At 47.1% G+C, this 26,790-nt stretch overlaps 1 protein-coding gene across 2 annotated transcripts in view; it reads left to right on the forward strand.

The window, feature by feature from the left end:
- The window catches only part of LOC126548539 (solute carrier family 22 member 6-B-like), a 73,299-nt gene that overhangs the window by 9,824 nt on the left and 36,685 nt on the right, over positions 1 to 26,790 (forward strand). For both annotated transcript variants that reach the window (XM_050196766.2, XM_055063347.1), the window contains exons 3-4: positions 9,938 to 10,041; positions 15,784 to 15,935. In XM_050196766.2, coding sequence (XP_050052723.1) covers positions 9,938 to 10,041; positions 15,784 to 15,935 — 256 coding nt within the window. The remainder of the gene's footprint in view (positions 1 to 9,937; positions 10,042 to 15,783; positions 15,936 to 26,790) is intronic.

Genomic DNA, 26,790 nt, shown 5'->3' on the forward strand with positions numbered 1-26,790 from the left:
CTCCTGTGGCCCTGTGCTTACAGGAAACAAACCTAGGCGAAAAACGCATAAAACATTTTAAAAGGTTTCACTGTTGTACGGCGAGACCGTACGCAGACGAACCAGCTGTCAGGTGGTGTAGCGATTGTTCTGCAGGGTGGTATTGCAGCCAGAGAAGTTCCTATTAACAGCCACATAGAAGCTGTTGCTGTCACCGTTTTAGCTCATAAAACCATCACCATTTGTTCAGTGTACATTCCGCCGCGTTGAAGTTTTACCGTAAAATATCTAGAGGTAATTTTAAACCAGCTACCTGAACCATTTTTAATAGGCGGTGATTTTAATTCACATAACACGTTGTGGGGTAGTAAAACAACTGACACCAGGAGTCAAACACTTCAAGATTTTATCCTAACAAACGATATATGCCTTTTAAACACCGGTGCGGCGACGTACTACTGCCCAAGCACAGGAGCTATGAGTTGCCTAGATCTGGCACTGTGCTCTCCATCTCTCTTTGGCGATTTTCAGTAGAATGTCATTGAGCACCCCTATGGTAGTGACGATATGCCTGCTATCATTAAAAGAACATCTCCTTTTCCTACCATTCCACTGAGGCCACCCCGTTGGAAACTCCATCTAGCAGACTGGCCTCTCTTTACTGAAAAGGCCACTCTGGATAACATACCAGATGAGCTAACCATAGATGAAATGAATAAGATCACGCCTGTATACTTCCTGCAGCAGCAGAAACAATCCCAGAATCGTCTAGCTTCCTAAGGAAAAACCTAAAACCCTGGTGGATGAAGGAATGTACGCAAACAAAAAAACTACAAAACAAAGTGTGGGGTATCTTTCGGCGATATCCAACACAAGATAATCTACTCTCGTTCGAAAAAGCAAAAGCGAAAGCCAGGTACATACGCAGACAAGCCGAAAGACAGTCCTGGAAAAATTGTCTCGTCAATAAATAGCTCGATATCTTCCAAAATAATGTGGGATCAGGTTCGTAAGTTTAAAGGTGACTACGCTCCTTACAAGATACCCATACTTTCACCCCCAGACACGTAAACAAATTTAGGACAAGCATACATATTAGGGAAGCACTTTCATGATATATCAAGCTCAGCAAACTACTATACAGAATTTCTAAAACATAAGCAGTTAGCAGAAAAACTAAAGCTTCCAACCACAGGAAGTTCAGAAACACTGTATAATGCGCTTTAACACTTCCAGAAATCAATAGAGTATTTACTACTGGCAAAAAAACAGCACCCGGTCCGGACATGGTACATTACGCAATGCTAGCTCACCTTTCCCCTAAAGCAACTGAGACCTTGCTTCGTTTCTTCAACATAATCTGGGAAACGGGGAAAATGCCCAAAGAGTGGAAGAAAGCCATCATAATCCGTTTCTTGAAAGCTGGAAAACCTCCCACAACAGCAACCAGCTATAGACCCATAGCACTCACAAGTTGTCTTGCAAAGTCCTATGAAGCCATCATCAACATAAGATTAACGTACGTCCTCGAAACAGAGAACCTGCTAGATAGCCATCAGTATGGATACAAGAAAGGTTGCTCCACAACAGATCACCTAGTCCGGCTAGAAGACGAGATACGTGCGGCATTTCTGCACAAGCAATACTGTCTCACTGTTTTCTTTGACCTAGAAAAGGCGTACGACACAACATGGAGGTTTGGTATTTTAAGGGACTTGGCATATTTAGGAATCCGAGGTAGAATGCTCAAATGTCTGGCAGATTTCATGTCGGACCGAACATTCAAAGTGCGTTTAGGAACGGCGACGTCACCTGTATTCATTCAAGAAAATCGTGTACCACAAGGATGCGTACTAAGCACAGCATTATTTGTGGTGAAAATGAACTAGGTCAATAAGGTAATTCCATCCTCTGTAATGCATTCATTATATGTGGATGATCTACAAATTGCGTGTCGTGCATCGAATCTGACATCCTGCGAACGGCAAATTCAAATTACATTGGTGCGCAGCATATTAGATTATGGTAGCATCGTATACGGTTCAGCCAGACAGTCTTACGTCCGACGACTTGATCCTGTTCATAACCTTAGACTACGACAGGCAAGTGGTGCTTACAGAACATCACCTGTCCAGAGTTTATATGTTGACTGTAATGGACCTCCTTTACAGCAGCGCAGAGTGCTACTAACTCTTTCTTACGTACTCAGAATTCAGTCGTCACCACAGCACATATGCTTCAACACTGTCACACAGTGTAACTCACGCTTACACTATACAAACAAACCAAACATGATTAAGCCACTTGTCCTGCGATATGAGGAATATATTCGGGATTATAACATTCCTCGCGAAGTACTCCAGGTTGCGAGAAAGCCACAGCGTTTGCCCCCGTGGCACGATTTCGCGCCGTTATGTGATTGGACATAGACACATTTAAAGAAAACACCCCACACGAACACATTATACAAGAATTCCGCTTTCTACAGGACAAATATCAAAATTACACGCAATTTTACACTGATGGCTCTAAAACAAAAGAACACGTGGGTGTGGGGGCCGTAACAGAACATTGGGAAAGTATTCGTTTGCCACAGCACGCCTCGGTCTACACAGCTAAAGTCTATGCAATATGGACTGTGGTTAAAAAGATCATCGCTGAAAAACTAGAAAACATGATTATATACACCAATTTACTAAGCATGTTAAAGGCTCTTCACATGAAATCCGAATGTAAACCCCTGATAGGGGATATCCTAAACATGATTACAATAAACAAATACGGCAGGTCAATTAGGTTTTGCTGGGTACCAAGTCATGTTGGTATACCGGGTAACGAAGCAGCGGATAGGTGCGCATCAATGGCAGCGTATGTAAACATTAGAAATACAGCACTTCCACATAAAGACAGTATCAATGAGATTCTGAAGGCCTTGACGTCAAAATGGCAATACGATTGGGACAAATGTTTAAACAATAAGCTACATCTTATCAAACCTGTAATTGGCGAGTGGAAATCATGCAGATACCAGCGACCGTTCTACGAGGTGATCTTGTGTCGACTTCGAATTGAACACACACATCTGACGCACAATTCCCTCCTCCGAAAAGAAAACCCGCCAACCTGCGAAAAATGCCATGAACCTCTCACAGTCATACACATCCTAATAACATATCCACACATCAACGCACTGAGAGGGTTTTTGCACAGCCTGTATAATTTGCACACTCCATTACACCCTGCCCTATTACTAGCAGATGACCCCCTAGTGCCATTTGCTCACCTGTTCGACTTTTTAGAAAAAATTGGTTATTTATACAAACTTTAATGTAATGCAGGTTTACCTGCTCTAACGTTGCGTTTCATTGTCTTGCGTCTGGCGCAGACAATGAAACGTCTGTCATTTGTCTGGTGATCTGTTGTGGAGCTAGTTGCCATTGTGCGATTAAACCCAAACTAACCAACCAACCAGCCTGTTTCCTTGAAAACGGTCCTAAGAAACTTTCATGATGAATGCCGTCGCACTTAATAACTAGTTTTAATTGAGCTTGGGGCACCATCTGAAATAACACGATAACGTTTGTGAGGCGGTTATATGAACTGATTCTAGGACACATGTCTGGTGTCTGGGAACCGATAGTTGTGGCCCGAAGTTCTTACCGTAGAGCTTAGCGCTGACTGAAACGTTCCTTTGTCCACACTACTTATCTACCTTAGGCGAGGAGGTCTTCATGCTTCCTAACCTGTGTTGCGGCTTAGGGTGGCGTTAGGGCAAGGAATCCGCCAAGCCCATCGACGAGTACGTCCAGTAGTAGGAATGAAGGGGAAAGGGTTTATTGCCTTAGTTACACGGCTCCAGTTAAACGTCCGAATTCACATTAGGACCCTCTCTCCCACTGCACGAAAAGTCTCCGCTTTTAATATCCTCGTCTTCCCTAAGCGAGACAACTAGGGAATCTGAAGCCCGTCTTGAAGCAAATCACAATCGTCGAATCATCATGCCCATGCTATCGCAACGCTCCGCAGTAACCCCACCTCCGAAGCCCGATGGTATGGAATGTGCGGCAGGATAGCAACCTGCGAATCCAAGGTTGTCGTCGTTGTACGGTAGCATTTGATGTTGGCCCCCCTCATCATTAGTTCAGGCTGTCAGGTAGTGGGGGGGGGGGGGGGGTAGTGGCTTTTGTGGATCTGTCAACAGTCGGTGTCCACGCTGCGTGGACGTCTGGATAGGCGCTTATGGATGGGTGGGGGTTTGTTTCGTGGCAAACGTCTAATTAACGCCTTTGTGGTGTTGAGACGTAACACTAGACAAGGCCCTTGGAGCGCGCCAGACAAGACAATACATAGACTGAAAATAGTCAGGTCATAATTGTTGCGTGCACCTTCCTTAAGATGGGGATGCCGACGCTAGCATTAAGATCGCCCGTGCGCTGGTCATGGCAAGTCTCGGCATGTCGTACATGCTATGGTACTGCATCCTTCAACCTTATACAGGCACAAAAGCGAAAGTTAGTGTTTACATTGTGAATCCATTTGTGTCGTAAATGGCCTTTCTCGACCCATGAGAACAGAACTAGATCGCTTCTTCGGCCTTTCCTCACTCCAAACCGTCATTGAAGAAAGCGCCAGTGTACAGTGAAGAAAGGTAGGTAATCTGTACTGCTTCGGACTGCTGCTGCAGTGGAAATATCCTCAAAACCCACCATCAGTCATGTAATTTTTTTTATTGAGCGACAGCTTATACTATTTGTTTGTCTAACTAAATCTCCCCTCCGGGTGTACGGTCACCAGACCCATAAAAGGGTGTGCTCAGCGACTCTACGATGCCAATATTTCATTCTGCGAACAGCAATGTTGAAGAGGCACCGACTGTTCAATATGCTTAAAAAGTACATAGGACATACACCCCTTCCCTCCCAGTATTTCTAGAAAACATTAAGAACTCAACTGCCACCGGAAGAACTGGAAACTCTTTGACACTGCTAGACTCTCGCGCCATCCTAAGCACGCAGCCTGCATGCAGCAATTGACGGTTGCTGTCCGCGCTGGCCTGTTAATGCTGCTTGTTATTGCCATCAAGCTTTGTTTCAAACACGCGTCATTTAGCCTTCTTCCTGAAAGCCATTTACTAAAAGAAATGATTGAAATACGTTTGCCCTTCTATCGTTCTTTCAATGTTCAAAGTACGAAAGTCATGTCATACTGATTAAGAACATTTTGTTACCAAGTCCACGATGCAACTTGCAATTTAACAATTCACTCGACTACTCTATTGACTGTAGATTATTACGATTTCTGTGCAAGACGATTATTCCACTCGTTTTTCACTCCACTCATTCACTAACCTCAGTCTTCGCGTTCCTTTTCTGTTTGCCCCATGCCAAGACATGGCTACTCAAGCACAGTTGCACAAGTTTCGCACTGTTGGTGTCTCCGCAATATAAGGTTGCATGACAGAGGGCATTCATTACAGGTGGAGAGGGAGGAAAGCATGTCCACAATAAGCAGGGTAACAATAATGTATTTGTATCAAGGGCTGGGTAGAGATACTACGAAAAGTATTCCGGAATACAGCTATCAAAATACACGTGTTGGAAGCCTAAAATACAGATGCTGCGATACATTTGTCTTAGACGTAACTGGATATATCGCAGATACTTTTGCAAAAAGATTAAAAAAAGTATTCGGAACAGACAGCAATACAGATACAAGGAAACCGATACTGGAATACGTTTTATTTCGAGGATGTTGATGCTGCGCAAAGACATTTATTAAGTACAGCGTAATGTGAATTGTGCAGCGCATTCAATCTTGCAGCGTTAATTGCACTTAAGCAACATCAGTCTCTCAAATGGGCCGCCTTCTAGGCAGCGTTGGTTCAGCCTCAACACAAAACACGCGAACAAGAAAAGTCTCTCTACCACTGCAGACGAGCACAAGTTCGTGTTATTACGAAAAAAATACCACCTTCATGGCCGGAAAGTCCTGTATCATGGCGATATCTTCTCGGGTCATATAGGTACCGAAACACTGCAGCTCTCACGTGCGTCTGTTCTGACGGCTCAGAAGCCGAAGCATCTCCGCCTTCGAACTCATGAAGACCTTGATTCATCACCGCCAATGATGACGACTCATCGCACGTGTCCTTTTTGTGTCGTGCGTGTGCTTCTGCAGCTCGCACGAGTAAGCTCTCAAAGTTGGAAGATTACCGCTATTTCTTGAACAAGCCGCATATCAGATAGCAAGTGCGCTTGAAGACGGGCTCGTCTTAGGATCTGAAAAAAATCAGCCCCTTTCTTAAAGAAAGATGGTTGAACGCCACGCTACCCAGACGAACTGTATATCTGCATTGCATTAAGCACGTCACGCAATGCACTCCCGGCCGTCACCATGGGTAGGCCGCGGGTGCAGGGCACAGCAGGAGAGGCTGCCGTACGCTTACGCAAGTGCACAGTCGTACGTGAAAGTGAATGTGTGCGTGTAACCAATGGCTACATGATCTAAAATAAAGGCTATGCAACTTAAGGAAATGTGTCTTCATTCAAATTCAACGTTCAAAAAATACAATCCTAAACAAGCAATCAAATCACATATGCATAGCATCGGGTCGCTCAGCATTTCTTGGGTTCGTTGCGTGGTCGTTGGTTTGGACTTTGATTCAGTTTGCATAGGGGGAAAGCTTCGCGTTCGACCATCTTTTTTTTACGAAAGGGGCTTCGATTTTTTCTTGGTACTTTGGTTTCTCGCCTCGGCAGCCTGTTGAAAATTCCTCTGCGCTCGTTATGTGCACGCGAAGCGCCAATCTGCGTCTCGCTCGTGGTCTTCTATGCCGTGTCGCTGTGCGTTTTCATACCGTGACAAAGGAAAAAGCGATGAGACGTGCTGCGAACACGTAAGCCTATTTCCGCCAAATAAGTAACGAGATAACCATGTCCGGCTCAGTATCGCGATATAATCGCTACATCGTAAACGTATTTCACTACTGAGGTACAAATACATTCTTCAAATGTATCTCGGTACAGAAATACATACTCAAAAGTATATCTAAGATACTATCGCGATACTATTTTATCACGATACTGCACAGCCCTGTTTGTATCACTTGGAGCAGTCATCGCAGAGTAATCATAGGTAGGATTTCCCATGTACTGCACATTTCTTTACGTAACCTGCTTTAAACTTTCGAAGCGTTGTGGAGTCAATGAAAGCTAACGTGAAATGGCTTGCGTGGTTGTCAAAAGCCTATGTAACAATGTTACTGGAATTCACACACACACAAAAAATAAACGGTGCCTCACTACCATGTCTTAACTCACTGTAGGGCGTGCATCGATAGAATAAAACCATGCTATAGCATATACATACACATTTACTCGGATGGCTTCGTAACTTCGTTCGCATTAGCTGTAGCCGTGCGTTTTCGAACTACTGGCGTCTGTCAGAAGTATCGCCTGGGGCCGTAAGTTGTAAGGGTTCTTTTCATCCGATCTTATTTATTTCGTAACTTTCGTCCTGTCGAGTGACTGATCCATGCGATAGCGGTGGCGCGAGTTCGTGAGATTCAGTGACTAAGGGCTCACATAATGGAAAAGCAATTTTTTTTTAATTTTTACGAGACGCAGCCACTGGTTCGCATTAATAGCTACAAAACTCGTAGCCATGTGAGACCATTCGGTAGATATCTGGATTATATCGCAATATTTTGACTGAAAGCGAGCCCTACAAGTGCTTGAACGCGTGATAAAGAATAACTCTTACTTCCTGGCTCTTGACGTGGCAGGAAGTGAAAGTGCTCTTGCGGAAGTGAAAGCGTATTACATTTACTACCAGATCGTACCTGAACACTACGGACGGCATAGACACGACCTTGGAGATAAAGCTGCGAGAAGCCTCAAATGACGATATTTTGCCATTCGCTAGATTCAGCGCACTCTGTCTCTTTCTGGGGAGTATACGAAATGTGACAACACTGGTTCCAACCGGGCAGCTAGCATGGCTGCCTTCACAGGCCTGACCCTAGAACGCTTTTTTTAGCTGCCACGTGAGTCACCGAAGCCAGTGTATATTGTTCAGACAATGATTAGGTGTCCTTTAAATAACGAGATGGACACCAAGGTGTAGGCTCTTCCAGGTGTGCTACACACCATGGAGACAAACCGCAACAGTGCACCACTTAATTTTCGGGAGCAAACACCACATCTTTAGCCCCCAATATGCGCGCGAACTGTTGACATTGGCTGATTTGTTCATTATTGACAATGAACCGCTCACTAAAAACACGTCCCACTGAGACATTGGCCAGGGGAGGATGAGGAGAATGATGCAAGCTACGGGCGGATCTTGTCTTTCAGGGGCAGGCAATGTGCTCCGCCCGAGTGTCTCTTAATATCGTGCAGGAATAAATATGTATAGGAATCAACAGTTCATCGCAACATACACTTCCGTGCGCTACCTCCGTGCGCTGCCATGGAGGATTGATCTTCCTTCAGGGACACTACATTTTCAGATGTGTTTCGCCTCCTACTGAAGTTTTTTTAAAACTACCAATCTACTCAATGAGCAGGGAAGTTCACCAAGTCGTGGTTAAACTTTACTAGTCACGTAACCTTGGCCAGACTCTATGGCGCATTACTTACATTTCTGCGCAGCGCGGGTCTAGACTCCCGTCTGCGATGGATCTGACAAGGTATTTACGTCGTAACCTTGTTTTTCTCCCATTCCTTTTCCCTGTTGCAAAGTGGAAGGCTAGACGCCAGGTCGACCACTTTGCTGTTTGCTAAACTTGCTCTTATTGCTAGTGGGGTTCTTCGTGTGAAAACATATGAAATGAACTGCGGAATAATTCAAACCGTAGTCTTTTCCTTGAGTATTTCTTTATATTCCATAGTTTTATTAGCTTTGCAGATTGTGGATTGCTCTTTTTGCGTTTTGACAAATGCGATCTAGAGTGTGCGTATGCGCGTGCATGTCTATTGCGTTTTCATGAGGTGTCGCAAAAATTTGCAGGACCGGCTACATCCCTTTCACCTCTTTTTTTTTTTCGTAAACTGTTGAATGGGGACCAGAAGACTATTTTATTCGTGGCCGTATCGGCAACTGTGTGCAAGTTCTTTTTCCTGCCGTATTTAATATTTTGCAGACGAGTCCTGCGTCGGGTAACGATGTGTATAATCACTGCAGGGCTCGATTTCACCTCGCACCATCCTTTCATTATTTCACCAATTTGTGGACTGGGTAATGGAATCTTCATCACCAGTATCTTCAATATCATAAAAGAACAAATCAAGAAGCAATACGTTGCGAGTTTGAAAGAAGGCTTAACTAAAACCTATACTATATATAGTTAGGCGGCCTACACACATTTAAACGAGAAGGAAGTGGATTAACTGAGGGGCCCGATTTTTTGTTAGTCATATCATAAAAAGCCAACAAACACCGACACCAAGGACAACATAGGGGAAATTACTTGTGCTTAATAAATGAAATGAAGAAACGATAAATTAATGGAACTGAAAGTGGATGACAAAACAACGTGCCGCAGGTGGGGACTGAACCCACAACCTTCGCATTTCGCGTGCGATGCTCTACCAATTGAGCTACCGCGGCGCCGTTTCCCCATCCACTTTCTTGGGTAATTGTTTCCTAGCAGAACCCTTGGAGTGTTAGCCAGCGCCACCACTCAGACCTTGGCGGTGGACGTGGAACGTCCTTTCTGCCGCGGGCGTCACGAGAACGTGCTCTTTTTGGGTGAAGGCGACTGGTCAATAAACCCACACATGCTACCTGAAGGCATCAATGTTGCCCGATTCGAGACCCTCGTTATGTAATAAACGAGAAGGAAGGGGATTAACCGAGGGGACCAATTTCGTGTTTCATATACTTAGTCTCGCTTGCACGCTTTCTTTCCGAAACTTGTTACTCTTTGAAGCCCTGTGATTGTCTTTTTCTTCTGCAGTGGAACCTTGTGTGCGGTTCTGCCTGGAAGAATGCATTGCCCCAGAGCATCTACATGGTCGGCATGACATTTGGTTTCGTCATCATGGGTCCACTCTCGGACATGTGAGTTTGAATTTTTATTTCTTCCGCAAACTCGACAACGTTCGTAAGAACCTGTTTGGGTGCGTGCTTGTCAAGTTTCACCTAAGCGCTTAAGCGCTGGCGCGATACCGAGAACAGCACGAGATTTTGTTGTGTGTGAGTGTAGATTTAGCATCATTTGATGCCGGCCTTCACTCCGCTGTTGAATATATTGAACGAGAATCACCCTGTAAATGGCCAGGGTTCTGTGATTCTACAGCAGTCCTTCCAAGCCTGCAGGCGGCACTGTTTCATGGAAACTATCAACAGATGATTGCTAACATAATAGAAGCCTGTGATCGCGTTGTTCGAAAAGGGCGCGATGTTAATGTCCAGTGGCTACCTGGTGACTGTGGCATTTTGGGCCACCACCATGCTGATAGATCAGCTCACGATAACTCCCAGACAGTGATCATATACCGCTATCAAGAATGGACGCAGCGAGAAAACTTCCAAAAATATTCATCAGAACATCATGCTTGCTGTTTTGAAGACACCTGTGTATTACAACCGTCGTTTCTGCATGCTTGATCCTTCCCTGTAACTGATTGCCATCAAACCAATCCAGGTGTGACACTTGACACGTGTACTTGTTTATCCTTCTTCCGGGGACAGAATTTCGCCCGCTAACAGGTTCAAGTTATCCCTCAACGCAAGACGCGCCTGTATGATTTGGAGCTTATTCGAATGTTATTGTTTCTATCTGCTGCGCATTTTCTCGCTGAACCTTGTGCGACCAGATTGTGTGCGCGACGCGAATGGTGCTGTACTTTATTGAAGGTATACGAGCACTAGCGATTACGCTAGAACCTTCGGGGAGTCATGTGTAAAAGCCGACGCGCTTGACCCGCAGACAAGATTTTTGACGATCGCCGACTGTGCTCCACCGACGACGGCATAGTCTGCTCCTGTATCTACAAGTACTGCAACTTTCTTTATTCTCCAACAGTGCTCTTCAGACGTCATTCTTGGCATGCGCTTTCTGAACCAGTGCGCTGCAATCATCGACCTGAAGTCCAAGTCGATAACGCCATCCCAAGATCAAGCGACAGCGCCGGAGGGCTCTGAGTCACCATGCCTTGAGTGTGCTCGAAGATGAAGTCAGCATTCCGCCTCGCACCGGTATTTCCGTCGACGCCGAAACACCCGCAGACGTAGAAGTCACCGTCGAGGGCGACCAACGTCTACTGCTCGTCCGTGAAATTGGCGTCCCAAGAGGAATCACTTGACTGCACGGAGGAAAAGCGAAAGTGTACTTCTGTCTTGAAGTTTGTCAGCATCAAACACCTCAATAAGCGCACGGCGATCGCATACACCGAGGAAATTGTGGAAACCAGCAATGTTTGTCCTCTCGGATTCTAACGCAAGTACCTCGACAGCCATAATTCGAGAAACGGCCTTCGACCTTAATCCATCTCCCCGTGAGCACGTAGCAACAGCTCAAGTCTTCTTCGACGATACAAACACTGCTCTTCGACGTCATTGACAATTCGACAAACACCAGTCGCTAAGTATCGCATAATAACCCAAGAATGACTCCGTCAGAGCCTGTACCGAGTTTCGACGCGGGAACGAGAAGCCATAAAGCAACAAGTCAAAGTGCTACGAGAAGATATGATTCAGCCTTCAAAGAGCCCTTGGGCCTTTCCTGTAGTCTCGGCGAAGAAAAAGGAGACGAGAAAACGGTTCTTCGTCAATTATCGTCGGATTTTTCTTACATCACCGAGCCATGAACTCGACTCCTGATTTTGTGAAATGGGTTAAAGTGGCAAGCGCCGCAAGCCGAAGCATTCGAAGAGCTTAAACAACGTTTGCAGTCCCCACCAATGCACATTCGCACCAACGCAAGTAGCGTCGGTGCCATGCTAGTCCAAAGGAAAGACGGGCTTGAAAGGGAGAGCTTATGCTAACCACTCGCTATCAAAAGCGGTAGCCACTTATTCTACTACGGAAAAAGAACGCCTTGCCATCATTTGGGCTACCGCATAATTTCGACCATGAGCGACCATCACGTATTTTGTTGGCTGGCGAACTTAAAAGACCCATCAGGGCGCTTAGCACGGTGTAGCCTTAGACTTCAAGCGCTTGGCGTCATTGTGGTCTTACAAGTTCGAAATAAAACTGATGCCTACCACCTCTCACTCCCCTATCGACCCACCACAGCAAAACGACCAAGACGAAAGCACATTCCTGGGGACCATATGCACCGACGACTTCGCTGAAGAGCAGCCAGCACACCCGGAACTAAAGACTCGCTGAATACTTGGAAGGCGAGACCGGCTTTGTACCGAGAGTGTTTAGGCATGGATTGTCGTCGTTTTCGCTACAGAACCACGTCCCCGTAAAGAACTCCTCAGTCAGCGCACAATACCTTTTCGTTTTTCCCGCAACACTGCGGACCGAAGTCCTGCACGCCCTGCATAGTGATAAGACAGCGCGGCATCACGAGTTTTCCCGTATGCTCGTAAGGACACGGAAGTAGCACTGGCCCCGCGTGACCGACGACGTCAACTGTTACGTCAAGACATGCCGAGAGTATTAGCGACGCAAGACACCACCAACCAGGCCAGCAGCATTGCTGCAGCCAATCCAGCCTTTGTCGACCATTCCAACAAATTGGAATGGACTTGTTGGGGCCTTTTCCGACGTCAACATGGGGAATAAGTTGATCGTCGTGGCTGGCGACTACCTTACCCGCAACGCCGAAACGAAAACCCTGCTTAAAGGTAGTGCGACCAAAGGGGCGAAATTACTCGTAGAGTAGGCTATACACCGCTATGAGATGGCGCCCCGGTAGTACTCATCACCGACCGAGGAATCGCTTTTACAGCGGAGCTTACCCAAGCGATTCTGCAGCACAGCCAATCAAACCACAGCACAACTGCTTACCACCCGCAGACGATTGGTCTAACGGAGAGGCTGAACAAGACCCTCGCCTACATGTTGGCAATCTACCTCGACGTCGATAACAAGACGTGGGATGCCGTCTTTCCATAACCTTCGCTTAAATACGGTGGTGCAAGAAACAACGCGCATGAGGCCGTTGAGGCTGGTTTAAGGATGGAACCCGGCGACGACGCTCTACGCCATGCTACCGCACGTCACCGACGAAGACAATCTCGGGGTCGCCACCTATCTCCAGTGCGCCGAAGAAGCCCGACATCTCGGCAGCTTGCGCATCAAAAACCAGCAGAGGACGGACAGCCGGCACTATACCCTTCGACAACGCTACGTGGGATACCAGCCAGGTGACCGTGTTTGGGTTTGGACTCAATACGCGGACGAGGACTTACGGAGAAATTTTGGCGACGCTGTTTCAGACCCTACAAGATCATCAGACGTATTGGTGTACTGGACTATGAGGTCGTGCCAGATGGCCTTACGCAATCACAGCGGCGCAGCTCGTGACCTGAAGTAGTTAATGGTGTGCGCCTTAACCCTTTCTACCATCGCTAACGAACGCTGGGACTTCGTTTCTTTGTTATTATTGCGATAACAATTACATGGACACTCCAGGCGCATTTTTGCCGGCGGCGTCACCGTGACGTTCCCTATAAAGTCCAAAAGCGATAAAATCGTCGCCGCGCGCCGTATGCTGTATGTGCGAGTGAACGCGTATGAGGGTGAGCCGGCAATCGCGGTTCAATCTCGCACATGCAGGAGAGGACAGCGGGGACGAAGCGCGCCGTCTTCTATCCCACTCAAGGCTACAGGGGAGGGGGAGGGAGGGGGGCGCGCTCTACTCCGGGCGGACCGGGGTGCCGCGCGCGCCAGCCCGGGCCACTGTATCTTGAAAGCCATCAGCGACGGGGACAGAGTCCGCCATGCGATGTGTTTTCGCGGCTTAGTTCGCGTTGGGGTGCGAGACGTAGCATGAAGGTCCAATTTCACTGCTACTGTCGCGCTTCCGTACTCCAGCGTTTTGACAGCGAGTTTCCGCGGTTATCGAATGAGATGTGTTCATCTTTGTGCGCGCTGACACCATTCATGTTAAGTTAGTAAGCGAGTGTTTACAAGTTTATACGGCGGATAAAACTACGACCCTCACTTAGCATGGCTGTCTATGAATTTGCTATTCAAACCGATGTTTCGCCTTTCGGGCTCAACTGCAACTTCTTTTTAATCTCGTGTTTGTAGCATCGGGATGATGCTTTTTGAAGGGGCATTGACACGTGTACTTCAACCTGTCAGCGGGTGAAATTCGGTCCCCAGAAACAAGATGAAGTTATTGCTCAGCGCCAGACGCACATGTATAATTTGGAACTCACTCAGTTCATGTGCGCGACGAGAATAGTGTTGTACTTTCTTGAAGGTACACGAGCACCAGCGATTATGCTAGAACCTTCGACGGGTCATGTATAAAAGCCGACGCGTCTCACCCGCAAGTCACATTTTTGACTATCGCCGACTCTGCTCGCCGATATCGCTGTACTTTGAATGTCACTTACCTTTAGGGGTACAAGTTCACTCAATAAAGATTTAGTTTTTGTGAGTTTTTGCTACTGTGTTCAGCATCACTACTACGTGACACACTGCACTGCACTGTGCCTGCTACGATTGGGTGTAGCTTTCACAAGCTCTTACTCCTTCCTCATTGAAATAGCTGACTCGCGTGTATGTGATCACTAACAGCGAGGAGACCATCGAGCAGCTACTTTGCCACTGCGCCCGCTTTGACGTCCAACGTCAGCCTCCTCGAGGCTGACGTTGGATGGTCAACCCTTTACAGACATTTGACCAGCTGAATGGTCAACCCTTTACAGACATTTTTGGCGTTTTACCTCACCCATCAGCAACCCAAAAAGCTGCCCGTGCTCTCATAACTTTTATAACATCAACGAACCAGAAAAGTTGCTTGTAGGCACCATACGCCTACTACGGTGCGAGTGAAGTATCACTCTTCGCCGTCTCCTTCCTTATTCTGATCCCTCATCCTTTTCTCCCCCTACAGGATAGCAAACCCGACGTCTGTCTTGTTAACCTCCCTGCCTTTTTTCCTCTGTGTGATGCCGTTCCTTCTCGCTTAGTGAGACAGTACATATCAATCTTGAACCAGCCCAAACACTTATTCATAATATGCAAATAAGTCAGATTGCGTGCACACACTGTTCACAGGACGTTCAAGTAGGCACATTGTATGTTGCAGTAAGCGCATATATAACATAGCAAGTAATTAGACTTGGCGCTCTTTGGTCGAGCTGCCCTTGCGCCATTAAAACCCATCAATCAATGTAGCATGTAACCACAGCAAGTTAAAGTGCACCGTACGTCACAAAAGCGCAGCAGCAAATGCGTTTTCATAAACGCATATGAAATAACAATACAATTGAAGCACAGCCACTGTTGGGCTTCGTGAAGTTCGAGTAAGCACCAAAAAAATTCCTGGAAGGAACAAGAATTGCTGAAAATTACCTTGGAGCAATGTGTGTTTTGCGTGAAGTTCGAGTAAGCACCAAAAAATTCCTGGAAGGAACAAGAATTGCTGAAAATTACCTTGGAGCAATGTGTGTTTTGCATCTTTCCTTTTGTCCTGAATGGCGCGATTTGAAGCTTTTTATGATGGCTCTTGAGGACACGGTTGCAGCGCCCCTCACATGGCAGCGGGAGCCTCTTGCATATTATATGCGGTAATCAATTTCGGCTTATGTTAAAATTAACGGCATGTTTTTAGGTTACGCTGTTACTTCTCCGTGCTCCTAACATACCCCGCCCCCTTTTTTGCAGATTTGGCCGGCGGCCTGTTTTGCTGTATGGTCTGGTGAGCTACGTGATACTGGAGTACGCCATGGTTGCGGCCACCTCTTTCACCTTGTTCTGCTTGCTGCGTTTTTTGAATGCCATCTCTGTAGCCGCAGCGAACAACAGCCTGACACTCTGTAAGTGCACATGTGTGTGGACAGTATCCTGCACTTTGGCGGCAATTCTCAACGTTCGCCGTACAGTTCTCGAGTAACGCTTCTACTTACTACCTATGTGTATAACAAAGGTCTCTGTAAACGGAGACATTCAACTACCGGGATGCATATGCCGCCTTTGCGTTCAGTGTGGATGCATGCAAATAGACGAACTAAGCGCCTTGGTTTCTTGATCACAACCCAATTATGTGTGGTATAAAATATCCGATAGACGGAAACTAGCAACCTCAAAACTGTTAATCCCAAGTTAATCCCGATGTGAAATTGTCCACAGCCTTTGGTGTATTTCATCTTGCAACACTTTTAACTCTCTTGAGAAGTAGCACCGCAACCTTCTGTGAGAATCAAGTTTAGCGACCTTATCAGAGAAGTCTGAAACTTCTTTTTTCGCACTAGGATAAAAATTCGCCCTTCACAGATGCCCCGGCGTAAGCATGCTGCGGAAGCACCAACAGAGTGGCGTAATTTATTAAAACGTTGGAGGAATCGACGGCAAAATAACCTGTAGAAACGATAGCAGTACGATCAAACTTGATTCGGTTAAGGTGAGCTGCCATGCGTCATCAATTTTCGCTCGGGTCTGGCACGGCCTTGTGTAAAAAAAAACTCCGATTTTGAATAGCCACACTGAGACTACCTTGAAGTTTGGTAGGTGTTCTCAGTAAATGTTAAATATGGTAGGAACTGAGTTTGTCTTCTCTGCAGCGCATGGATGGTATCAGTTGAGCGGAGAAGATAGTACTATGACCTGCCGTTTTCAATTGCAGAAAACAAGGAAAATCTATATGATGGGGCTGTGGTAATCTCTTGTGGCGTGTGTGCACATTTCCACACGCTCATTTATTGATCGGGCCTGAATTTGGGATATGAATCTGAATCAAGTCCTGACAGAATTTTCAATTGCGCTTACACAGAGGTCCATGCGCCACACTCCTAATATTAACGGTAAAACATGCTTCAGTGACTTCTGCGTCAGTGCTGTGGAATAGAAAACAAAATACCGATTCGGTTCAAGTTCAACGTGCTTCGCTTTCTTTCGGTTCGCTTCTAGTTCGGTGATAGAAAATAAAACTGTTCACGACAACTAACCTGCCTGTTGGCGAACCGATTTCGCGCAGTACACTTCGTTCTCAGCCGCGCAGGTTATTTGCAGGCGACACATTGCACACAAGCAAATGAGCTACCCGTATGTGCAATTTTTAAAGCGACGCCTTCTGTGTGTTTAGAAAGTTTATTTCAACAAGAGACGATACGAACACTGAGTCACAATCGTGGCACATTTCCAGGACCATAAAATATAAAGAACAAAACACGGCACGTTTTCAAAGTAGTGTCCTAGTCCTCACTCACCAATATATAATCACATAGACCCGCGGAAAGGCACAATTACACATAAACTAAATGTCACATGTATAAAATGATGTTTCATATGCAGTGTACACGATGGTTATGTACAATGATGTGACAGAACACTATACACAACTTTGAAGTGATGTGCATGAGATATGTCTATACAAAAATGATCATGAATACGAGAGCACACACACACACACACAGAAATCACGTGCACCTACATTCTATGTGCATTCAATGAATACTTCTGATGGCCCGGCTACAAGAACCAGGCTGGTTGAAAGTTAAGCCATACGCGTCCATCAGCCACCGACAGGAAGCGGCATGACCTCTGTCGAAGGAACTCTTCTTCGGCAAAGAACAACTCCTCTTGCAGAAACGGCAGTATAGCACAGAGTATAGAGCCTCTCCAGAAGTGGAAACAGCGCGGCGACGATGTCCCGCGGCGACTGCCTCGCACCGGTTACGCCATAGACAAAAGGCCCCCGCAGCAATTAAAAGTTGCGTGAAGCGGCCACGTGAGGAGCGACCAGATGCAATAAAGCGGTTAACTCCAAGGCCACGTAAACCAGTATACACGGCCCTCCAAAATATCCTGGCAATGATGCATTGCAGAAGCACATGTTTATTGGATTCTTGAAGGGGGCAATTGCGACACAGCGAAGATGGGACAACACCCCACCGCTTTAGCCTGTACGAGTTGGAAGCACTTGCCCCCCCCCCCCCCCCCTTCCCCATACGCCACATGAAGTCGCGTAGGTGGCCAGGCAGAAATGACGCCGTTATCGCATCCCACGACACATCATGGTAACGTGCGAGGCGCGCTGGGGGAACTAGAAGCAGTAAGGCTGACATAGTATCTACTACACGGTTTTCTAGAACGTCTACATCAGGACATACCTGTTCTATGTGGCTATAAAATGCAACGGCCGTACAGTAAAATGTAGGTGCGTTTAACACTTGTGGTCCGCGATTTAAGTGCACGCCCGGTAACATGTAAGCAATTTTTGTGCCAAGGAAATAGCAGGCGAGTTCACGCGCAGGACACTGATCACGCTGTAACAGGCTGAGCAGAAATCGCAGAGCAAGCAGCCGGCAGCGGACAGACACTGATGGGAACGCGAAACCGTGCATCGCGACAGCGTGGTTGCCCAAGCGCCGCGCGACAGACCAGTTCTGTACTGCCCGACCAGAAGGAACCAAGAAGGGACTGCAAGGACCTAGTAACCCGTAATGGTGGCTGTACAACATGGCAAACGTACCACACTCGGCCGCAAAATACTTACTGTGATAATTACCTTCTTTCTAATCGGGGTGAATCATCCCCTTAAACATCCTGAATATTTCGTCTTACATCTTCAAGAATTGAGAGCCACAAAGTCCGATATGCCATCATAGGTGTAATCAAGGCCTAAAATACGAAGAGAATCGCTCTTTTGAAGACGGTAGAGGTGACTTAGGCGTGTCTGTGGTGAACCAACGAACAAATAACATTTTGAAAAATTTAGCGTAGCACCTGAAATATTTCCCTACTCAGTGAAAATTTGAAGGCTGCTTGATAAGCTATCTGCATTCCTGAGATATAATGTGATGAGATCGGCGAAGGCTGTCACCTTCCCAACACCGCTACCAGGCAGTGGGAGACCGCATACGTAAGGGTCTCTCACTACTGAGCGCAGAAATGGCTCAAGGCTGAGCACCAAGAGTACTGGGATAGAGGGCACCCTTGACGAATACCACGAGTAACGGGAAATGGTGCACTTTCACGGCCATCAAGGAACAATGTACTTCGGATATTTGAATAGGCATTCCTAATAAGTTCAACAAAATGTGACGAAAAGCCGAACGAGGTCACTACATTAAATATGTAGCTATGTTAAAGGCGATTGAATGCCTTTTCTTGATGTAGTGAAACTAAGACCACGCGCTGACCTGGTCAGCGTGTATGTCATTATGTCACGCGTACCGAACAAAAGACTGTGCATTTCTCTGCCAGGGACTGAGCATGCCTGATGGTGTCCTATTAAGGAAGGCATCAGGCTTCCCAAGCGCCGGGTGACAACAGCTGTGAAGGTTTTGTAGTCAACGTTGAGAAGAGTGATTGGCCTCCATTACGTTGGACGAGCTGATGATGAATCGTGCCTAGGTATCAGCACAATACGACCGCTGCGAAAACTAGACGGGAATTCAAAGTTCTCAAAGCCGCGGCTGACAACATATACGAAAGTAGCACCATTATTTTGCCAGAACGTTAGATAAACCTCAACGGTAACCCGTCCGGCCCTGGGGCCGAGCCACGCTTCATGGAAGATAATGCTGCCTTCACTTCATCAGCTGATGGTCGTGCACAAAGACAGTCAGCTACCTCAGGTGGAACCTGAGGCAGCCCACTAAGCATTGTACGAAATCCTCGAGAGCCAGGACCTATTTGCATTGTCGTACGCGCCATATTTTAAAAATGCGTTACAAAGAGCAAATAATCACGCGTGGGAGGCGACGTAACAGGAAGAGTTCTTGGGGCCGCAGAACCGAATGCATTCGGATGTCTAAAAAGCGAGTTTCTTGGAAAGCGCAAAACTTCAGGGTGTGCGCACGGATTACGTCTGCATCGCCAAGCAGCAGCTGACAAAAACGACGCTGCGATGCGGCGTCGGAAACGCCTCCGTAGCTTACGCTGCCATGACCGCATCAACGGAGTCAGTTGACTGACCCGCAGCGCAATATGGAGCTTCGTGGCATTATGCGCCAGTTCTTCTAACATACGTCGTCTGCGTGCACGTCCTTCAACTGAACAATGTAGACGCTACTGCACCTTGAGCGCGTCCCATGACTCTGGGTCAGATCTAGAAACAGAGGCGCGCAAGACTCTTAACAAGAGCTCGAGCACGCGTCATGTACAACACGGATGTCTGGACGCCAAGAGAGAGAGATAAAACTTTATTATGTCCTTGATGGGGTTCAGGGGTGGCGAGGGTCGGGAGACTAACCCCCAATCCCCCCCTTCCTCAGACGGCGGCCAATCCTTGCTTTCTGGGGGCGTCTTCAGCCATCCGGACGGCCCAGAGCTGCTCCTCTGGGTCCAAGCTGAGCAGCAATGTCTCCAACTGCTCGGCCGTAGTTATGATGCGTGTGTTAGTGCGGGAGGTGTTGGCGGGTGAGGCTTTGGGGCATTGCCAGATATGATCGAGGTCAGCGCGGGCCTCGCACGCTTTGCAGAGTGGGGAGTATGCATCGGGGTACATGAGGTTGTAAAGCACGGGGCTCGGAAAAGTTCGTGTCTGAAGGAGTCGCCAAGTGGTAGATTTAGACTTATTCAGTGTTTTGTGTGCTGGGGGGTAGCGTAACTGCTCTCTGCGGTGGTGCAGAATTTCTCTGAACGTGACCATTCGGTCCCGCGCGTGACCGCGATGCAGAACAGAGGGCTGGTCGGGATCGGAAGGCGCAGGAGAAGGACGATGCGCCCGGTGTGCGAGAGCTCGGGCGGTATCGTGGGCGGCTTCGTTTCCAGCCAGACCCGAGTGACCAGGGGCCCAGATGATTTGCACGCGGCGTTGCCTTGAGGGAGGAGTGCCAGAGAGAATGTTTTGCGCTTGGGGTGCTATCAGTCCTCTTGTGTAGTTACGAATGGCCGTTTTTGAATCGCTGATGATGCAGTGTGCATTGGTAGCCGTGTAGGCCAAAGCGATGGCCGTTTCTTCTCCTACTTCGGGTTGCGTGGTGAATATTGATGCGGCCGCGGCGAGGCGGTACTGCGAACCCACGACTGCGACGAATGCCATGGCGTTTTGGTTGGGGTATTCTGCTGCGTCCACGTAGGTTATGTCAGCGGCTTGGTCGTAGCACTTTTGTAGTTGTTTAGCTCGTTCTGACGCCAAGAGTTTACTGATGAGGAAACAGGGAAGCGAATTTCAAGCATAACTGGTCTGGGATCCGAAATATAAACAGGGGATGAAGGTAAAGTTATCACATCACATCGGGTGGCATACTGAGCTAAATTGCTTGGCACATAGGCACTGTCTAACCTGCATGACAACGCGCCGCGTCGCCACGTCCAGGCAAATAAAGAACCGTGAAAAAGTCGATATGTATCCAGCAACGAAAAGTGCTGGACGAGGCGACGGAACTCCCGTGCGTTCCAATCAAAGCGACCCCAGCCCGGGCCTTGCACGTCTGCTCGCGTATCTAAGACGCAATTAAAATCCCCAACAATCACTACGTGACGACCGTCCAGGAAATACACGTCCAGATCAGGAAAAAAGCATTTGACAATGGTGTACGCAGGTCCATATATGCACAAAATCCGTATCCTAATGAAGATGGCACACAATCAAATGCCAATATCCGCCCTGTACCATCATAAAAGACATGATCTAGCAAGAGAGCTCTGTTCAAAATAATACAACTCGACTAGAGCGTGATGTCGCGAAGGAGAAACAAGTCTAGGTTGAAACTGCGTTTAAATGTAAGAACATGTACAATGATGAAAAAAAAAGTTTATTGCAAACACAGTACGTCACAATTTTTTGCGCGGGCCACGCTGATAATTTTGGGCTTCTTTTACAGGACTTCGGAACCCTTGTGCGTTTGATGAAATAGCGTTCAGGTTGTCAGCCATACTTAATTAAAAGTATACTTCTAATTAAATATATTTTAAAATATAAAGTATACATTTAAATAAGTATTGGTAATATATTACCAAAACTGACCTGGTCGTATTGTTAAAGTCGGCGCCCCGGGAACAATTCCAGAGGTTGTGCAGTACACTAGTCACTTCTCCGAGCTTCTCGAAGAAGGCCGAGGTTTTTTGGGCCGCTGTAACTCGGCGCGGCGATCTGGGGCGTCGTCCGAGCCAGAGGCTGACGCAAGGGCACGCTTTACGTCTCGTGGGGCCGCCATTTCTATGTCGAGTCCATCCAGGCTTGGCGAGAGTCCAACGCTGCTATCATCTCCGAGGCTGAAGCTGTTTTCTGATGAGTATGATGTCGGTAGCAATAGGGCGGCGGATTGATTTCATCACCGCCGACAACTTGGGCAGCCGGGGGCTCATTCAGATGTAATGGATGCGGCATTGTAGGCGATGCAGTTGAGGCACATGAGGCCACAGTAGCTTTCGTAGGTGTGTCGACTGTAATAATCACAGGGTCAGATGTTTTATCTGTGTTTAAAACCTCGGTGTGATCAGGACTGATGGTAGCAGCTGAGGTGGAGGCGCTATCGGCCGCAGCATGCGTGTCCTTCGCTTCTTGGAAGGCCAGCGAACATGGCGTGTTGGGATCCGCCACGTCACGTTTTTTTTTTTTTTTTTTTTTTTCAGTAGAGGAGGCCGGCGAACATGGCGCGTTGCGATCGCACGAGCTGCATGCCTCTTCTTTTTCATTTGCCGACGCTGGTTGATGCGGTGTCAGGGCAATTTCTTTGGTTACGGCGTCACGCGCAGTCGCAACCGCAGCTGACGCCGGTGGTAAGGGGGAAAGGCTCCAGCAGCAGCGTCCGAGTATGAACGCCGCACACGGCACGCCACCGTAGGGTGACCATCCCCGCAACGCCGACAAGGATGGTCACATCCGTCGCTTTCATGGCCATGAATACCACAACTACTGAACGCTGCGCTGAACTGTGTACGGTAGTGATCGCTAGAGCCGCACCGACGACACACGCGTTGCAAGCCGCGGTAGTCAAACGTCACACGATGACCATAAACCTGCAGGCAATTGGGGACCGGGGTTGTGGTACTCATTTCCATACGAACGACGCGGGTGCCCGTGAGCACGCCATGTCGTCCGCTCATAAGACCAGCGTTGACACAGAACCTTGCCGTATGGTGATAGTGCCTGGACGAGGACTTCATTCGGAACAAAGGAAGGCAAAAAGAGGCAGGTTACGTTGGTGACCTGCGGGCTGACGGGAACGACAGGACAACGCTCGCCACCGATGACAAGGCCGCCAGCATCGACGATTAGAGCCATAGAAACCATGCTCTTGACGGTGACTTGGAAGTTGAGGCCTCCCATGTGCTGAACGCAGTAGACCTCAGAGGCCAACTATTGAGGCCGTCGTGTCGATGACGGCGGCCTCGGGACCATTCCCAGTAGGCACAAGATCGAAGATTTGGGCCATGGCGTGAGAGGTGGACGTCCCCGACGTGGAATGCGCAGGGACGTCAGCACAAACTCCTGTTCCGTTCTTTTTCTTCTTTACACACAACCTACACTGAACACAACGGCTACGAAGCCAAGGAGATGAGGCAAAAATGTGTGTAAGGCACAGTTACACCAATTTTTTGCCTCATCCGTAGTTTCGTAGCATTTGTGTTCAGTGTAGCTTGTGTGTATAGCGAGGAATTTCGACCGGCAAAGCAGTGCCAGTAGGCGCAGCTCTGTGCGGCCTAAAAAAAAGATAAATCAAGACACAACCTTTATCTATGATGCCGGCTAATATGCATCTAATGCACACCAATGTTCTAATGGAGCACCTCAAGATATTTGACGGCTTTTTTGATTCCCTAATATTTATATTCGGGCTGCCCCATTCTCCATTCTCGGGCAACTAGATATGGGCCGCTGGGTATGTGCCCATTAGTTCTTGGCAAATCCTCCAGAATGGATATTGGCCACTGCGACTCAAGAGGTCTAAAATTTACATGTATTTAAAAAAAAGATGGTGGACTTCACCGATTCCTTCGGCTCTGAACTCATTTACTGTGACAGAAGCATTCTCCCACAGTTAAGACCACCATCTTGTTTGTTTCGGTTGCCTGCTTCTCCCTCAAATAATTGCGTTCACCGACTAGGGGTTACTAGTCAGATATTATAGGGAGGATGTTAGGGGGAAAGGGTGCAGTCACATAATAAGTTATAATTTAAAGTAAGAATTAAAAAAATATTATTTACAATACTTTAAAAGTAATTACATTTGTGTATCGTGCAGGAACAGTGTGGATTAGATACGTTGACATTTTTACGCAACTTCCTTTCTGTATAACACAGACATATTGTGCAATTCTATCTACCTACATGAGCACTCGAACTGCCTGTCTGTGTAGGCTATATTTAGTTAAAATGCATAAGTTTGTTTTTTTGGCTGTGGTTGAACATTTTTAGAACGACAGAAAGCTGAGCTAGTTGGTAAGGATTCACTATGCAAGAAAAGGTGAGGCGTGCAGACAAGACACAAGAGAAGTGGACAACACGAACGCAGACTATTATTTGAAGGGAGCACTGAGGCGAAAAAAGACAAGACTCACATGCGTAAGCTCTGGAATGCCTTAACAGTTATCTCTCACGTAGACCGGCACATGTACCCGATTGACATGTGGTGATACCATTCCAGAGCTTACGCAGATGAGCTTTGTCTTCTTTCTTTTCGCCTCAGTGCTCCCTTCAGTTGATAGTCGGCGTTCGTGTTGTCTACTTTTCTCTTGTGTCTGCACGCCTCACCTTTTCTTGAACATTTTGCTATTTAAAAGTATCTGATTCATATAATCGCGATGAGTCGTGTTTTTTTTTTTTGCTCATTTCGTGTAAAACTGTCGCATTTATTCGTTTCCATCGTTCAGAAGGACAACTTGCATGCTTCTACCTGACCAACATGACTGCACCGGGGCTTTCCAGATGACCTTGAAATTTGAGGTCTCCTTACAGCATTTTTTAAATTCAGTTCTGCAAATCAATATTTAGGCCGCAGGTGAGGAGGCAGTAGCTGGGTTAATTAAGGGTTTCATGCTTTTAAGGCTTGATGACTCGTTTTGAAAGTCCCGCCTGGGCCCTTCAAAAGACTGAGGGCGAAGCTTCTACTACAACTGATGATGATGATGATGTGGCTCATACCCACACTGGGGGATTGGCCAAGAATTGTGCACTGAAAAGCATCATACATCGTCTTCCTCATAACATCGCACTATCCGTCTCAACTGCACATCCTCCTGATTTGGGGGTTTAAATTCTGGCATAGTTTGTGAACAGTGTTGTCAACAAAAATCAGTTGTAAACTCCCGCTATGTTTATATGACTCACACGTCACACCTTGTATGTTGTGAAAATATACAATTGTACGTATAGCATTTATTTGTATATTGGTTAATGAACCGCTCACCAGACCGATGCACACCGAGTCGTCGACTGAACGGTGTTACGAGGACGGTGATGTTCGATGCTTCTTCAGCGAAGAATGATGAGTCGTATGCAGAGAAGTACGTTGCATATTTAAATACATTTAAAGCTTTTATACCGCTTGCACCGCAGGGCGACATACCCAGTAGCCCAAGAATGCGTAGCACAAATATAAGAAATTAAGAAATATCAAAAAAGCTCGTTGATTATGATGCGCTATTCGAATTAGGTGTGCTTTAGATATGCCTCAGCCAACATCGTGTGTGCGGGTTTTATTTGATTACGCAGAACAAAAGTGCGCTCACTGGCAACCAGGGGCGTAGCCAAGGGGAGGGGGCTTATGGGGCTTCAGCCCCCCCCCCCCCGAAATTTTTTCGTGCTGTCTATGCACCGCCCACCAAAGCAATCCCCGGTGCCGGAAATCATTCTGAATTTTGTCTAGAATGTCTTTTTCACGCTCGAAAAGACATTTCACCACGAACATTGCGAACTCGGGCTGGATTTCGCGGCACCGCCCATGCACCGGAAGTCACATAACGCAAGCAGCCCCATCCGAGCACAAAGTTTTAAGGGCGTTTTGATGGCGAACGGGCTCGCCGCGGCATCTTGCGGAGGCCGCGGAATTTACGGAGCGCATGGAGGTCAATTCCGAAATTTATGGGTATAAAGTTGTCATAAACTTTTGATGTGAAAGGTGCATTGACATTTCCAAAGTTGTGCTTTAGATCTTCAATTGCGGAACTTTGTGGGTTAATGTTCGTATTAATCTTGAACGCCAAAGGTGCATTGACTTTTCTAAAGCCTTACATTGGACCATACAATGAGACAAGCTAAATAAACACGCTATCAGACAAGTTGACAAAGCCAGAAGCGAGGTCCGATGAGATGAAGCGTTGTGGTGGTTCATTTGTGCCGTCCTGACACATAAAGAAATGTCATTTTCTTTTCACCTACGCCAAAGCATCCATATCAAGAAACCAAAGCCAGCCAAGGTAACTACGTTCTTATTTATTTTTTTTTACTTCGACTTTTATTCGCGAGGATACATTGAGCCTCTTAAATTTTTTGTCCTCCCTCCCCTACTCGCGGGCTGTCAGAGCTAGCCAGAGCGCATGCGTTTTTCTCGTGTAGCTCTGACCACCGCGCGGTGCACTTCGGTGCGCATTCGCTTTTCCCTGGCCGAGTGGATCTTCGCCTGGCAGAGTTTTGGGCACTTTCTGGCTAGCATACGATAAAAAGAAACTATCGTCGCTCGCCGCCATCACGGTGGGGACTCGACGAATTGCACCGCGTTCGCTTGAGCGCAACCTCTCCGGAAAGTCTTGTCTAGCCAGTGTAGGATACCGAGCACTATG

This window comes from Dermacentor andersoni, chromosome 1 (genome assembly GCF_023375885.2).
Source record: "Dermacentor andersoni chromosome 1, qqDerAnde1_hic_scaffold, whole genome shotgun sequence".
NCBI classification, from domain to species: Eukaryota; Metazoa; Arthropoda; class Arachnida; order Ixodida; family Ixodidae; genus Dermacentor; species Dermacentor andersoni.